Source organism: Zophobas morio, unplaced genomic scaffold, assembly GCF_036711695.1.
Source record: "Zophobas morio isolate AGI-343-1 ecotype UQ-CSIRO unplaced genomic scaffold, CSIRO_AGI_Zmor_V1 ptg000011l, whole genome shotgun sequence".
NCBI classification, from domain to species: domain Eukaryota; kingdom Metazoa; phylum Arthropoda; class Insecta; order Coleoptera; family Tenebrionidae; genus Zophobas; species Zophobas morio.
In genome coordinates, this window is record NW_026972116.1 from 20,670,949 (window position 1) to 20,688,741 (window position 17,793).

General features: G+C 32.3%; 1 protein-coding gene across 5 annotated transcripts in view; it reads right to left on the bottom strand.

The window, feature by feature from the left end:
* Positions 1 to 17,793, bottom strand: part of LOC135127208 (1-phosphatidylinositol 4,5-bisphosphate phosphodiesterase epsilon-1-like) — a 243,887-nt gene that overhangs the window by 69,926 nt on the left and 156,168 nt on the right. For all 5 annotated transcript variants that reach the window (XM_064053599.1, XM_064053601.1, XM_064053596.1 and 2 more), the window contains 2 exons: positions 6,987 to 7,118; positions 397 to 542 (listed from right to left, as the gene is read on the bottom strand). In XM_064053599.1, the coding sequence (XP_063909669.1) occupies positions 397 to 542; positions 6,987 to 7,118 (278 nt within the window). The remainder of the gene's footprint in view (positions 1 to 396; positions 543 to 6,986; positions 7,119 to 17,793) is intronic.

Sequence of the window (17,793 nt, forward strand, 5' to 3'; positions counted from 1 at the left end):
GAACGCAGATGTGATGTAACATGTAACAAGTTCGTAGGCACAGTTAACCTCCATTAACATAGCAGCAACCTAACTGTGTGTACTGGATAGAATCAAATTTGGTTAAATTCAAGTTAAATTATTATAATTAATTGAAATCGAAACTTATAATTAAAAGAAAATATGATCCTAACAAGTGAAACCCACACCCGACCTCCTGCTCTGCCTGTAGCTTACACCTCCCACTCAGCCGCCGCCTTGCCGGTCTAGGAAAACCCCCCTCCAACGTTGCAATTTTCGCCCCGATGAATAAATCATCAAGTCAAAGAAAATTCCCTCTAATCCCCGGCTCCACAACGCAAATAATGTGCAATTGCTCATTATTCCGCGACCTGAAAAGTGAGATTAGCGACTTACTTGAGGCCGGCAATAATCTCCATGGCTCCATTGAAGTTGCCGATGTTCCAGCAGGATAACGCCACTCGGAGGACGCACGAAAGAACGGCTCGTCGAGCATCGTGCGTAGGCTGGGAGATTATCAGCTGTGTCACCCACGCGCTAACCTAATGCATTCAAACAGTCAGACTCATCGGGAAAGCTGCAGCGCAAATGGATTGCGACGTGTCGAGCCGAAAGGGATTATCACACTTATTTGGAAGCGAAAAGGATGTTGTTAAATTTTTACACTTCAAACCTACGCGAGCACCAGGATGTGGCGGGAGCTTTGGTAATGAGACCGCTGGATTCGTGCTGGAAAGGAAACGCGGGGTTCCCACGTTATTTATTTATTAAAGTGGCGAGAGGGAGATTTGTGAAGATTTAATGGCGGTGGAACATGGTTAAGTGGATGTTTTGAGCTGTTTTTGGTGCGAATTGTGTCGAATATACAACACAAATTATAACAGGTCTAGCAAAATTTTACAAGTTTAATTTTTTTTCTCGCACATGAGGTTATAATTTTAACCAGGTCGGAGACATACTCGTACACACACATGCGGGGATTTTAGAGGGGTGTTAATGTATTGTTCTGGAAATTGTTTGCCTTGTTAATGGCACGTGTTGCTTTTGAACTGGCAAGCGTCCTTTCCATTGTATCCATATAATCCTCGCACTATATAAAAAATTTATTGCTTGTTTATAAAACGCTTTTTCTCTATAGAGAGGGTGAACAGAAAAAGCTTTTTTTATATGTATAAATTTTGAGTAAGTACTAAACACGTTTTTCTGTAAATGCAGTGATCTGCACGTATGTGTGGTGGCCGTAGAAAATAAACTGTCACTACTAAATTAGCCTCTTGAGTATTTTTCCTTTGCGTGAAAAGTAAAATAATATGTTTCAAATTCGGGTGTCATATTTCAATATTTTGCACAGTTTTCGCTTGTGAACTAGAAAGGAAACTTTGACCTCTAAATTTTTTAAAAAACAGGTCATGTTGAATATGCAGGGTGATTCGATTTGGTATTAGGGCACATTTATATTTGGAGCTATCAAACAAATATGTCCTATAGTTTCTAAATAAAATGATAATTGATAATAATTTAATAATAATTTCCTAGGATACGATCCATAATATCATTTTTTACTGTTGACAGATGCCATTTTTGACCGTTTTCGTCGGAATGTTTAACATGAATTTAATTAACAGCCTAAAATTAAATTTATGTTAAATCATGAAGTTAATTCTTCAACTTTGAGGTATATTTTCAAAATTTTGGTGCAGGGACTTTTTTAACCATTTTTTCGAGTTTTTCAGAGCTTTTTTAACAACGTACCATCGAGCTTATCCGTCTTTTTGTGATCATCCTGTATGTGTCACTATATTTATTAATTTTTTTCCTAAGACAACAGAACAATTTCGGGAATCAAGAAAATATAAAATTAAAACTGTTAACTTTTTTAACAATATTTTCCTCAGTTTTCGCTTGTGAAGTAGAAATGAAACTTTTTTATTTCGACTTTGGGAAATGACATATCCAATAAGAAAATAAGAGAGCGGGTGGGCGGGGCTAGTACCTGCTAAAATTAGACCAATTTTGGCAAATAGCATACCTTCTACGAAAAGAGAGGGTGGGTGGGCGGGGTTAGTACCTGTTAAGATAATAGTGATTTTCGCAAATGACATACCTTCTAAGAAAAGAGAGGGTGGGTGGGAGGGTTTAGTACCTGCTAAGATAAGAGTGATTTTGGCAAATGACATACCTTTCAAGAAAAAGAAGGTGAGTGGGTGGGGTTAGTACCTGCTAAGGTAAGACTAATTTTGGCAAATGACCTACCTTCTAAGAAAAGAGAGGGTGGGTGGGCGGGATTATCACCTGCTAAGATAAGAGTGATTTTGGCAAATGAGATACCCTCTAAGAAAAGAGAGGGCGGGTGGGCGGGGCTAATATCTGCTAAGATAAATCTGATTTTGGCGAATGACATACACTCTAAGAAAAGAGAGGGCGGGTAGGTGAGGCTAGTATCTGGTAAGACTGATTTGGGCAAATGACATATTCTGTAAGAACTTTTGATGCAAAATATAGCCATAATTATTACATTTTTCAAGAAGAAACTATCAACTTATTTTTTAATAGAATGATGTACGTATTTTTAGGTATATTTGGTAAAAGAAACCTTGACTAGGTTAGGCTGGAAAAGAACATTTCTGTAGTATAACTTTTTTTTCATAAAATTCGAATTTGTGAAAACAAAGAAAATGCACCCTTATTGTAAGTTATAAGTTATAAAAGAAAATTGCGTGGTGTAAAATCTGCAGATCTTGGAGGCCATCCAACACAAACTATTGTCAAAATGTTATTTTTGCATCCACTAAATTTCATTGTTCTGGGGAATAAGAGACGGTAATAATTGTGTAAATAGACCATAAATGACACTGTATCAGTAGCAGGTAGAATCCCGTGCAGGGATGTACTTAAAAAAAATAATACTCCGTAAATAATTTTTTGGAATTTTTTTATATTGAACTCAGTTGTCTCACTTATTGTCTCCATATTTTTAACGAAAGCTAGCGTCACTAATCCAGTGACTGGCACAGTCCAAACTCTCATTAAAATGCGTACCTAAATATAAAATTTTTCAGGAAGTGACTATCACCTTTTTTTTCAAATATATGTATTTTTACGTATATTTGGTAGAAGAAACCTTGACTAGGTTAGGATTTAAAAGAAAATCTCTGTAGTATTACTCATTTTTCAAAACATTCAAATTTGTGTAAAGAAGTTACGTAATAAAAGAAAATTACGGGGTGTAAAATCTGGAGATCCTGCAGGCTATCGAACGAAAAGTATTCTCAGAATGTTATTTTTGTAGCCTCTAAAATTTCATCGGTCTGTGGAATAAGAGACGGTAATAAATGTGTAAATAGGGAATGTAAGTACTTAAAAGAAATACTTTCTAAATCATTTTTTGAATTTTTTTATGTTGAACTCACTTATTGTCTGCATATTTTATTGAAAATTGTCGTCACTAATCCAGCGATTATGACATCCAACCTCTCATAATTACGCCATAAAATTTTAGTAAATACAAAAATAACGTTCTGGGTATACATATTTAAATCGTGGTTTCCAGAAAAAAACCGTCATTCTAACATGAAATCAATACTACATCTACAATACCATGAAAAAATGTCCTCTAGTAGATCATGCAATTTATTTTTAAATTATTTGATGTTGGCATTGCAGTTATTTGGCACTATGATTGACAGTTATTTTTAAACCAAAAATGGATCGCCTTATCATTATTGCAAAAATAAATTTCATGGTCCACTAGAGAACTTTTTTTTATACTACGGTGCTTATACTAATTACAGCGAGAACTTTTTACTACATTGCTACAGTATGGCTGCCCATTTTTTATATATGGGTATTCCAAAAATGACGCATAAGGTCAATGAAGAACTCGAAAAAATTGTTAAAAAATTCTTGAATCAAATTTATAAAAATATTAAACTTCAAAATTGAAATTTGTTTAAAAATTAATATGTTTTCATGTGAATTTTGTGGTCGTCTAAAATTTCAATCAAAATTTTCAAAAAAGACATCTGTCAACAGTAAAAAATGATGTGGATCGATTTATAGCAAATTATTATTAAGTTGTTAATAAATAATTATTTAACTGTCTATTAAACATGCAGTCTATTAAAACAAATCAGAATAACGAAGTAAATTGTTTAACTTTGAAGTTTAATATTTTCAAAAGTTTGGTGCAGGGATTTTTTTAACCATTTTTTCAAGTTTTTCAGAGCTTTCTTAACAACGCACAATCGAGATTTTCCGTCTATTTGTGATCACCCTGTATGTGACACTACACTGAGTAAATTATTTCTTGAGATAACAAAACAGTTTAAGATGGCCAATTTCATGTCATTTAACTTGTAGGGGAGTATTTTATTTGAGTTAAAAGTACAAAAAATTACAATATTACTATTATATTGTTTTATAATTATGGCCAGTTATAACTAAAATATTCGCTTCTATGTATTCCCCGTCTATACAAACCTGCATTTTTGTGTTCTATAACTATAATTATCAAATTTTTCAGGACGTGACTATCAACTTTTTTTTAATATACGTATTTTTAGGAATATTTGGTAGAAGAAATCTTGATTAAGGTTTCAAAAGAACATTTATGTAGTAAGTATAATTTATTAAAAAAATGCACTCTTTTTGTAAGTTAAGTTATAAAAGAAAATTACGTGGTGTAAAATCTGGAGATCTTGCAGGCCATCGGACGCAAACTATTCTCAAAATGTTATTTGGGCATGCTCTAAAATTTCATTGTTTTGTGGAATAAAAGACGTTAATATTTGTGTAAATAGACCCTAAATGACATTGTGTCGGTAGCAGGTAGAATCCAGTGTTGGCATGTACTTAAAAAAATAATACTTTATAAATAATTTTTTAGAATATTTTTATGTTGAACTCAGTTCTCTCACTTATTGGCTCCATATTTTCAATGAAAGTTATCGTCACTAATCTAACGATTATGCCGTCCAACCTGTCATAATTACGCCATAAAATTGTAGTAAATACAAAAATAACGTTCTGGGTATACTTGCTTAAATCGTGGTTTACAAAAAATCATCATTCTAACATAAAATTAGTACTACATTCTATACCATATAACCGAAAAAAATGTCCTCTAGTAGATAATGAAAGTCATTTTTAAAACATTTGATGTTGGCATTTCAGCTATTTGACACTTTGTTTGATAGTTATTTTTAAACCGAACATGAATCCCTTTAATGTCGCCAACATCATTATTTCAAAAATAAATTTCATGGCCTACTAGAGAACTTTTTTTTGTAGCGAGAATTTTTTATTCCATTGTCACAGCATGGATCCTCATTTTTTATACAGAGGTTTCCAAAAATGCATAAGCTTAAAAAACTTAAAAAAAAATGGTTAAAAAATCCCTGAACCAAATTTATGAAAATATTAAACTTCAAAATTGAAGGTTTTTTTTAAATTGATATGTTTTAATGTGAATTTAATTGGTAGTCCAAAATTCCGATGAAAATTGTCAAAAATGACACCCGTCACCAGTAAAAAATTACGTATTACAGCAAATTATTATTATTAAATTATTAATAAGTAATTATTTAAGACCATCAAGTATTTACTTAGCAATAGACAAAAGCCTAAACTATTGAGTTGCGACGGATTTATTAACCTTTATAAAGTTTATAAGCTTATAAACATCTACATATATACTGTGAATCACTTCGATATCTCATTAATTATTATATTATTAAAGACGAACAAAGAAAGTCAAGTGTACGGTTCTTTAGAATACCCTTTATATTGCTTATTTTTGAAATTCCGATGCGACGTTGCCACGTTATTGCAATAATGTTATTTTTAAGATCTGTGTATGAATTAATAGAGTGACAAAAACAGAGGTAGGGGATTTATTAATAAAAGAAATAAAATTTTAATACACAGGGTGTTTATAAAAAATGGTTAGTTTAAATTATGTAGATGAATTTTAGGTTACTTTGTCTTCCCTTTTCAGATAATAATTATTGCAAGAGACTGTATTTCAAAGCTTTATATTCATACTTGAATCCTCTATTGTGTTGTGTTGCATTGTATTGTATTGTACACTTTTTCTATCGTGTTAATACCGCTTTGAAATTAATATGTTACTGTCCGGACCTGATTCTAAATGACATTGTGTTGAAGCAATAAAGCTATTATAGACATTTTGATGTAAAATTCCGATAAAACTTCAATTTAATGTTCTTTCCAGTCGCCTGGCTTCGAAAACTACACGATAATTGTTATGTTAAGCAAGCAGTTAGTTCCCAGAAATAGTCCCGTAATCCCTGCATAAAAATATATCTGTCCCACTAAACGCGCACTTTACGAGACACAAATGAAATTTATAGGAAACAAGACATAGCAAAGTTAAAATATAACTCAATTTCGAGGATATTGGCCGTCATTAGGTGTCTAGTTTAGGTGGAGGAAGCACAAAAACGGTAGGTGGGAAAGCGGCAGAAACGAAAGTTAAGCTCTCGTAAATAGCTCTATTTCAGGAAGGTTCAAGAGTTTAGGAGTTCCCTCCTAAACAAAGCGAGTGTTGCAGATAAAAAACGTCCAGATGTGATAACTCCCGAAGTTTGCAGAAGCATCTGGTCGATTTTTCGTCTACTCCACGAAACTTTCGAAGGCGAAGGATCAAATTTGCATGCATTAACCTCTGCGGAAAAATTTTAGTTGGGGAAGTTTGTTAGTGCGGTTTCATTACGAAGGTGCGTCTGCTCGCGAGGAATTTCATTTCGTATGTCGAGAGGGTTGAGAGCTTGAGACATAACGGATTTCGGGAAAAAGTCCGTTCTGTATTAACGGCAATCCAAAAATTTAATTAAAACTTTTCAACGAAATTTATGCCCAGGTCGGATGGCCGGTGCTCTAGTTCTCGCGTTTGATGTGCAGCTTAGAAAATGCGAGGGCTGGGGGTGTTTCGGCTCAAAGGGTAGGATTTTTCGTGGGGTTTTTACCTCGTTGAAGCGTTTGATGAGAGTGGCTACAGAAGACCTCGCGGAGGAGTTGCCAGGAAGGCTGTCCGACGACGTGCCCGTGGCTCCTCCAAGGTCCAAGGTCACCTGCCGAAGGTAATCGATCGGTGGAACCTGAAAAATACGATCGGGATGTCAATTATTTTGATTAGAGAGGGGTGGGCGAAAGCTAAATATCGCTTCATAAAGGGGGCGGAAACGCAACGGCGCTGCAGATATGAAATGGAAGGTTTTGCGTCATTATTCACGAGCAGTTTTTTGTAGTTTACGTAAAAACTGAAACTCATTAGCATAAAAGCCCAGTTTGAAACACGTCAGATAGGGGAGCACCGCAAACTTTGATGTGACGGTACAAAGATGAGTCACAACGGATAATAGAGTTGAACTGATTATCTCAGGACTGCTACCTGTGTAGAAAGTCGAACGATTTTTTTCTTAAGGACTTTTCTTTAATTTTTATTTTCCATCTCAAAGAAGGGAAATACTGTCGTTTTGTCTATATAATAACCAGAATAAAGTCCGTGTATGTAGGTATTTTTGTGAGATTAGAGATATTTAAAAACAGAGTGTTCAGTTTTGGCGCGCACCCCAAACCGGCATTTAGTTCTTTTCGCTGTAGTTGAGACAGAGGTGCTGGGGGAGCCGCAGGTAGGGTATGGGTTAGGAAGTGATTAGTTAGTGTTGCAAGCACTATTGAAGAAAAAATTCAAAAATAATTTGTTTCGAAAATACTATTTCGTTTTAATGCTTTCATAAATAAATCAAAAATTTTTCAAAGAGTTGTCCATTAATTTTTTTTTATAAATGATATATAATTTAGTACACCAAATTGTTAAAAATTTAATACCCTAATTATAGTGTGGAACTTGATTCTGCGAATATTTCTTTCTGATTAAAAATTTTAAACCAGAGTTATCTAATAAATTTTGACGTTATCAAGTCTTAGGAAAGGATGAATCCTGATCAATAATTTACCTATCATATTCCCGATTACCCTAAAGTTTCTACGTTGAATTATAATTTATTGTAGAACTCCGAACTTTTTTCCAAAAGTCCTAAATTGGCTTTTTCCAAATTTTATTTATTTTATGATAACACTATAAGTTAAAAAAATATGAATAATACTATCCAATAGTGTACGAAAAAAGACGTGGACATGGGGAGATTAAATGTTATTATATAAGTTGAATTTTTTTCGCAAATTAGGATGTTTAGCGTGAAAACTCAGAGCGGACTCATAAACCACAAGAACAGGAGCATATTATTTTATAAAATTGAAACGGTATTTAATACGCAAAATTTTGAGGTTAGTTTCTAAATTCAATTTTGAAATATTAATGAATAATTTTGAACTTTTTTTCCAGAAGCCTACAATAGCGTTAAATATTAAAAATTGGTCTAAGGTCATTTAGACAGAACTTCCCTCGTCCTTGAAGTGCAACAAATCCAGCTTCATAAAAAATTATAAAATTTAATTTTGCGAAATTCGATTTATTTTATAACTCTTATTAAAAAATATAGATAATAGTAGGCACAGTTGCAGAAAAAAAACTTGGTACGAGGAGATCGAACTAGTTACGTTTGCCTTCCTTTTATTCTTGAATCAAATGTTATTCTACAATTTTGCTTTTTTTGAAAAAATCAGGATGCTGAAAGCAAAAACTCAGGGCGGTTTCATAAACTACAACAACACGAGTATGCCACTTTATCAGATTTAAATAGAATTCACTACGCAAAATTTTGATGATAGTTTCTAAGTTCCATTGTAAAATATGAATGTATAATTTTGAACTTTCTTCCAAAAGTCTAAAATCGGCTTTTTCCAAAGTTTATTTATTTTATGATAACACTATAAGTTAAAAAAATATGAATAATACTATCTAATAGTGTACGAAAAAAGACGTGGACACGGGGAGATTAAATGTTATTATATAAGTTGAAATTTTTTCGCAAATCAGGATGTTTAGCGTGAAAACTCAGAGCGGACTCATAAACCACAAGTACAGGAGCATATTATTTTATAAAATTGAAATGGTATTTACTACGCAAAATTTTGAGGTTAGTTTCTAAGTTCAATTTTGAAATATTAATGAATAATTTTGAACTTTTTTTCCAGAAGCCTACAATAGCGTTACATATTAAAAATTGGTCTAAGGTCATTTAGACAGAACTTCCCTCGTCCTTGAAGTGCAACAAATCCAGCTTCATAAAAAATTATAAAATTTAATTTTGCGAAATTTGATTTATTTTATAACTCTTATTAAAAAATATAGATAATAGTAGGCACAGTTGCAGAAAAAAAACTTGGTACGAGGAGATCGAACTAGTTACGTTTGCCTTCCTCTTATTCTTGTATCAAATGTTATTCTATAATTTTGCTTTTTTTGAACAAATCAGGATGCTTAAAGCAAAAACTCAGGGCAGTCTCATAAACTACAACTACAGGAGTATGTACTTTATCAAATTTAAATGGAATTTACTACGCAAAATTTGGAGAATAGTGTCTGAATTCAATCGTAAAATACGAATATATAATTTTGAACTCTTTTCGAAAAGCCGACAACAGCGTTCTCTTAAAAATTGGTCTAATATCATTTGGTCCGAACTTCCCTTGTTCTTGAAGTATAACAAATCCAGCTTCATCAAAAAATTATAAAATTTGATTTTGCGGAGTTTCATTTATTATGATAACCCCTATAAGTTAAAAATACGAGTATATAAGATAAAACTAAATACAGTGTAATAAATAAAAGTGGGCACGGGAAGATCGAACTAGTTACGTTTGCCTTGCTCTTATATTTGTATAAAATGTTATTATATAATTTGGACATTTTTGGGCAAATCATGCTACTGAAGCTCAGGGCAGATTCATGAACCACAAATACAGGAGTGTGTTATTTTATAAAACTTAAATGGTATTTACTTCGAAAAATGTTGTGGTTAGTTTCTGAGTTCAATTAGAAAATATTATTGCATAATTCTGATTTTTTTTCAAAAACCTATAAAAGGGTGAAATATAAAAATTTGTCCAAGGTTATTTAGACACAACATCCTTCTTGTGCCCGAAGCACAACAAATCCAAGTTCTTTAAAAATTATAAAACCTGATTTTGAGAAATCGTATTTATTTTATGATAACCCTAATCACAGTGAAGGAAAATAAAATAAACACGAGGAGATCAAAGCAGTTACATTTGTCTTGCTCCTATATTGATAAAATGTCATTTTATTTTTTGGATTTTTTTTTTTTTGAAAATCTAAATCCCCAGGTTAAAAATTCAAGTCGGATTCATAAACCACAAGTATAGGTATGTTATTTATAGAATTTAAATGGTATTTAATACCCAAAACTTTGAGGTTAGTTTGTATGTTCAATTGTAAAATATTGTATAATTTTGATTTTTTTTCCAAAAGCCTATAATAGCGTTAAATATAAAATATGTCTAATGTCATTTAGACAGAACTTTCCTCGTCCCTACCCAGTACAACAAATCCAACGACATATAGGTAGTAGCAATCACAGTGTAAAAAAAGTGTACCATGGGGATGTTATTTTGTAAATTTTAAATGACATTTACCACGTAAAATTTTGAGACGACGTCATGAAAATGTTGGTGGGGATGATTAGACACATTTTAGTTGGTATTTTACCATCTACACAATAAGATCTAACAATCTTGCATCTGAAGCATAAACACGTTATGTTTTTGAATCAGCACGACGAAATCTATATTCCAAAATTTTTTGGAAATTTTTCGGCAACTTTTTCAAAATCAAAATTTTTCAATGAAAATTTTGGCCAATTTTAGACAATTTTTCTGAATTTAACCAAAGATATTTTGTTATAGATTTTGGTTTCCAGAAATTAGTTTCGGCCTTATGTCTTGTCCTACTATTTTCCAGAAGCGACTACTGAATATTGCAATTTTTTGGATGAAAAAAAAAGGAAATTTGAACCGACTATTTTTAAATCTATATCTATGTACATTAAAACCCAAAACTTAAATTTTTCTCAATCCGCTTACTCTACAGTGGTGGAATGTCATAAGTATACCAAGGGGATAACACAAAAAAAAATATTTATCTAAGACACTGGATCACTGGACTTCTTTGGCAGTTGTTTCCGGAATTTCACTCTAAATTAAAAAAAAATTGAAACAATGTGAAGGATCTGGGGGACACTTTGTGCTTTTTTTGTTTTTAAATCAAAGACTTGTGCATTGTTTTTGAAAATGATTGAAAGAATTTTGGGACCTCTTTGTGTGTTCTGTTTGTAAAGTAATTTGAAAAGAACTTGAGAGCTCTTAGTGTTTTTTTTTATAAAGATTGAAAGAGACTAAATGTTTTTTGACGAATAAAATTAAAAAATTAAAATGCGGGAAAACAGAAAACAAAAAAAAACATGGCAATTACGAAACTTATGAAATTAAGGAAAATGTTATACCTCATATTTGTAACTTAAGCCTCAAAACTCAAATTCTGTTAAAATAAAAAAAAAGTGGTATTGATTTTTTTAGAATATTTTTGTTTTAGCGGATTCGTTGATGCAATTTATTGCTTATAAAAGATTCGTTTGCCCGTTTCAACGAAACAAAAATTTTTTTTTGAAAACAAAAATTAAATCTCCAAATAACATATTTTTTGCACTCTTACATTAAAAAAAAAGTCCTGCCTTGGTCTTCCTGGAACTAGCGCTGTGTTAAATTTAATCATTTTAATTACAAACTTTTTTTTTTTTCAATTCAATTCTTTATTCATGTTAACAACACTACAGTGTTTTACATACGTCAATTTAGAGATTTAAAAAAACAAAATAGTAATAATAAATAAGGACAATAGATACACATACACATCTACAAATACACACTATAAAAAAAAAACAGGTTGAAAGAGATAATTTACATTATCATGTCGCACATGAAGAATTCGTCAGTTGTGAAAAGCGCTTTTTTTAACAGATAGTTTTTAACTGTTAGTTTGAATTTATTATTAGGTAGGACTTTCACATATTGGGGAATTTTATTATAGAATTTTAAGGCTATATAATTCGGACTATTTTGGGACTTTGTTAGCCTATAATATGGGGTACATAGCTCAGATTTGTTTCGTGTATTATAGAGGTGGATATCGCTATGTGTTTTGATGTCTTTCAAGCTGCCCCTGACATACATCAGACTCTCCAATATAAAAAGACATGGAAGTGTAAGTATGTGATATTGCTGAAACGCTGTTCTACACTCTTCCCTGTAACCTAGCCCACTGATTATTCGGATTGCTTTCCTCTGCAGACCGAAAACCCTGTGACTGTTTGCAGCCATACCCCATAATAAGATGCCATACGAAAAGATATATTGACATAGTGAAAAATAAGCACAGCGCAGTACTCTACTTGATACTTTGTTCGCTAAGTTTCTTAAAATATGAATATTTTTTCTCAATTTATCACATGTATATTGTATATGTGCATCCCATTTTAAAGTTGGGTCTAAGTACATGCCTAAAAATTTTATTTCACTATTCTCAGAATTCCCTGTATCTCTCAAAGAGAATATGGCACTAACTGTCTTCTGAGCATTTAGCATTAGTTTATTAGCAGTGAACCAGTTTAATGCTTTCGATTGTATCTCGCACATTTCTTGCTTAGCTTCATTAAGATTGGTATCTTTACAATATATAGTTGTGTCGTCTGCAAATAATATATATTTTTCACGATTTGCAATGTCAGGGAGATCATTAACATAAATTAGGAATAGTAGAGGTCCTAAAACAGACCCCTGAGGTACTCCATTTTTTATTTCTCGCCTAGATGATAGTTCATTTTCGATTTTAACCGTCTGGTGTCTATTGGTCAAGTAGCTAGATAGTAGTTTGATACTGTTTTCTGAAAAGTTATATTTCCTTATCTTCTTAAGCAGAATATCATGCGAGACACAGTCGAAAGCTTTACTTAGGTCACAGAAGGTGGTACACATGAATTCCCGATTTTCAAATGTCTCAAGTATATTGTTTACTAAGCTTGAGATAGCGGTTATGGTATTCCGTGTTTTGCGAAACCCGTATTGAGACGAACTGAACATATTATTTTCTTCCAGGTATTCTGTTATTTGTTTCGTCAGGCATTTCTCCATTACTTTTGAAAAGATTGGAAGTAGCGCAATGGGCCGATAGTTAGATACTTCGTTTGGGTTTCCTTTTTTAAAAATTGGTACCACCAAGGCTTCCTTTAAGGTGTCAGGGAATATGTTTTCTTTAATAGAATGATTTATTAATTTTGTTAAGGGAATAACAATTATATTTAAGATATTTTTTACTAGTGGTGTGTTTAGCCCAAATATGTCATAGCTACTGCTATTTTTAAGTGAGGAAACAATATCCCGTATTTCTATATAAGTGACTTCCTTGAAAGGGAACGGTTGAAGACTAATTTTATTAACAATATTGGTGATAGGGTCTGCATTTACTTTATTCATGTTATCTAGTAGAGACTGAGCTACATTTACATAGTAATCATTAAATGTATCTGGTGAAATAGTGTTCTTATTGATCGTCTTTTTTATTTTGTTTGGTCGATTTTCATCTATGATTTCCCACATGCGTTTAATCGAATTTTTTGAGGTAAATAGTATGTGATCATTACGTGCAATTTTTGCATTAATTATACTTTGTTTATATTTCTTCCGAAATAAACGATATTTAATATTTCGAAAATTTTTGAAAAAATAAGCAAATTCAATAAAAAAACATTACTGAAATCACCCATGAAGTACTACAATTTTAATAAAACTTTTATTTACATTGGTATGATTTAAGTAATCAGATTATAGTTTCTGTTCTTTATTATGTCAAGGCAAAGTCGTCAATAAACGTGTAATAATAGTAATAATAACAATCATCATCACTAAAGAATAAAAACAGAATTAGGAGCTGCAACCCTAGGTTATTGCTCGTAAAGTCGATGTTTATGATACCGTTTTATTGCATAAGTATTTAACATAATCAGAGCCTAATTGGACATATGTACTTTAACTATTTTTTTGTAACTTTTTATTACTCACATAATTCAATCCTAACTGTATACAAGTTCTTCCAAACGGCAGATATTAAATAGAAAACACTTATAAATCAGACCAGTTCTCGGAATTCTATCGACATGAATCGCCAATACTGCGTTTCAAAATATATAAATATTCTCAAAATGATGTGTTGATATTTAAACTTAAAATCCAAATTCCTACTCAAGATAGGTGAATGTTAACTCTCGCACACACGTAAGTTATTAAAACTTATTGTTTTTGCAGCTTCAAATGACATTTTCCAGACCACAAAACTGGCTGTAAAACCCCAGTTAAAGTGCAGCAACTGGCAACAAGCTTGGAAAATGATAAATCACATAGGCCGGTTTACGACATTTTATAATTCCGCCAACTCCCGTCGTTACACCAAAACACGTTCCAGAACAAGAGAGTTGAAGACACACCAACTCCCAATTTTTACAACCAGGGTGGTCGGCGAAATTATAACATGTCGTAAACGCGGTTTATTTGATTTATTATTTGCCACGCTTAATTTGGCAACCCTACCTGTGTACGTTTAAAATGAATGTGAGGGATGGAAAGCAATAAAGCTGCGTTCGTGAGGAACATTCTTTCCCGCAGTCCGTCAGAAAGATTAATTAGACTTTCGATTTGCTCAAAAATATTAAATAAATAGTAGAAACAGACAATTTTCAAGATGCGCCACCAATTTTGGTTGCATTTAGTGTCACAATCATCACTTTTTATACTTTCTGTGTAAGCAGATCATAACATGCTCTAAATTTATAGAATTATTCTGCAAAATGTTTCTAGGTTGCGAACAACTTAATTAGTGTGTACATATAAAATCATAAATCAGATCTTATGACTGTCGTTAAATCGAGTTTATTTTGATTTTGGAGCTTTTATGACAACATCTGCTTATTCATCAGGTGAGAAATTTTTAAGTATCTACAAACGCCTCGTTTTGTTTACAAGAGCACCACAAGGTATGCAGTTGCATAACCTGGAATGTAACGTACTCGTTGTAAATTAATAAAGTCGTCTCAACTCGTGTTAGTTTTCTTCCCTTGATAACAATTACTGTAAAATTACTTGCTTCGGAGACGTTGACAAAGGGATCAAATTACTTTATATTCAAACTACACACGCCCTAGCTCCAGAAGCAAACACAGAAATTTCGGCAGTGTGCTAAAGCAAACCGTGCGTTAAAATCAAGATCTTACGATGTAATACTCTGAGCAAATTCGAAGTACTTAACAATGTACTAACAAGATAAATCCAAGTTTAATATTTGGAAGAAGTTTCACAAAGAACTGACAGATCGCAAAAATAAACAGTTTAATCGGCCGCTTAGTTTATTTAAATACTTGTTCAAAGGTGCGCTGGCGAAGAACTGGATATTAAATGAAATATTCTGGATATTTCCAGACAATCCTAATACAAGAAATGTAATTTTTACGGAATGTCGGTGCTTTGAATACGGTTTTTAATTCGATGTTGGCCACAAAGGAAAGGTCAAAAGTTACAAACAGAGAGGAATTCATTTTTCAGGATATAAATTATTACGGGGAGAGAAATTTCAACAGAAGAATATAGTGTGTAATAGCGGAGATAAATATTTTACTTTGTTGAAAGAAAAGTACGCGTAGTTGGGTATAAACTAGGGGTCGTTAAGGGTGAGTTATTGTTAGTGGCATTCTGTGGCAAAAGGCAGTTCCTAGTATAATTCTTAATTAGGTGTAATTACGTTCAAGCTTACACAAAGCAGATACCTCGAGTAAATATTACGAGTTGGAAATAAAAAAGTTCGTGTATAAATCACATCAAAGAAGCTGATGACAGTGAATTGATAATTTTATTTGAACTAATTTTACCTCCACAGGTTCTTTTTGAAAAATATGTGAAAGAATCCACGCTGGTGTTTTATTTGGAACCTTTATTATTATTTTTTTAATCAGGGGAAATAAACACGATAGACTCTGGCATATTTTTTAAGAATGTTGAAGAAATTTTGGAATCTCCTAGTGCCTTTTTTAAGAACGGAAAGGAATCTTGATGACCCCTTGTGTTTTATTTTTGAAATAATTTCAAAATATTTTAGAGACTCTTGATATCTTAATGTGGTTGAAATTTTGACAGCTTCTCATGTTTTTTTTTTTTTTCAAGAACATGAAAGAATCTTGATAGCCCCTTGTGTTTTATTTTTGAAATAATTTTAAAAGATCTTGAAACCTCTGATATTTGTTTCTTTTCTAATTAGTTTGGAAAAGTATTAGGGATCCCTAGTGTCTCTAAGAATGTGAAATAATCTTGAGGGCTTCTGTTGTATCTTTACAAAGAATGTGAAGACATCTTGGAGATTCCCTGTGTTTTGCTCTTGAAAATGTCTTAAGGGCCTTTAGTAAATGTTTTTGAGAACCTGAAAGAAATTTTGAGGTTCTTCTGGTATCTTTTCTTTAAGAACGCGATAGAATCTTATAGGTTCCCTGTGTTTCATTTTTGAAATAATTTAAGAAAATCTTCGAGGATGCTGATATTTTGTTTTTGAATTGGTTTAAAAAATTCTTAGGGACCTCTAGCGTTCTTTCTAACACTGAAATAATCTTGGGGAGTCTGGTATTTTTTTTTGAAGACGGTGAAATAATATGGTGTGTTCCTTGGATTTTGCTTTTGAAAAGTATCTTTAGGGCCTCCAGTGAATGTTTTTAAGAATATGAAAGAAATTTTGGAGTCTTCTGGTGCCTTTTCTTTAAGAACGGGAAATAATCTTGATGACCTCTCGTGTTTTATTTTTGAAATAATCTCAAAAATATTTTGGAGGCTTCTGATATTTTGATATGGTAAAAATTTTGGGAGCTCTTGATGTTTTTGCTTCAAGAACGTGAAAGAATCTTGATAGCCTTTTGTGTTTTATTTTTGAAATAATTTTAAAGATCTTCAAAGCTTTGATATTTGTTCCGTTTCGAATTAATTTGGAAAAGTCTTAGGGATCCCTAGTGTCTTTAAGAATGTGAAATAATCTTGGAAGAGTCCGGTGGTTATTTTAGGAATGTGAAATAATCTTATGAGCTTCTGTAGTATCTTTACAAAGAATGTGAAGAAATCTTGGAGATTCCCTGCGTTTTGTTCTTGAAAATGTCTTAAGGGCCTTTAGTAAATGTTTTTAAGAATATGAAAGACAATTTAAGGTTCTTCTGGTATCTTTTCTTTAAGAACGCGATAGAATCTTAAAGGTTCCTTTGTGTTTCATTTTTGAAATAATTTAAGAAAATCTTCGAGGCCGCTGATATTTTATTTTTTAATTGGTTTAAAAAATTCTTAGGTATCTCTAGCGTTTTTTCTGAGACTGAAATAATCTTGGGGACTTTGGTATTTTTTTTTAAAGACGGTGAAAAAATCTGGGGGATTCCTTGGGTTTTGCTTTTGAAAAGTATCTTTAGGACATCCAGTGAATGTTTTTAAGAACATGAAAGAAATTTTGGAGTCTTCTGGTGCCTTTTCTGTAAGAACGGGAAAGAATCTTGACGACCCCTTGTGTTTTATTTTTGAAATTATGTCAAAAATATTTTGGAGGCTTCTGATATTTTGATATGGTAAAAATTTTGGGGGCTCCTGGTGTTTTTGCTTCAAGAACGTGAAAGAATCTTGATACCCTCTTGTGTTTTATTTTTTAATTATTTTAAAAGATCTTCAAAGCTTCGATATTTGTTTCGTTTCGAATTAATTTGGAAAAGTCTTAGGGATCCCTAATGT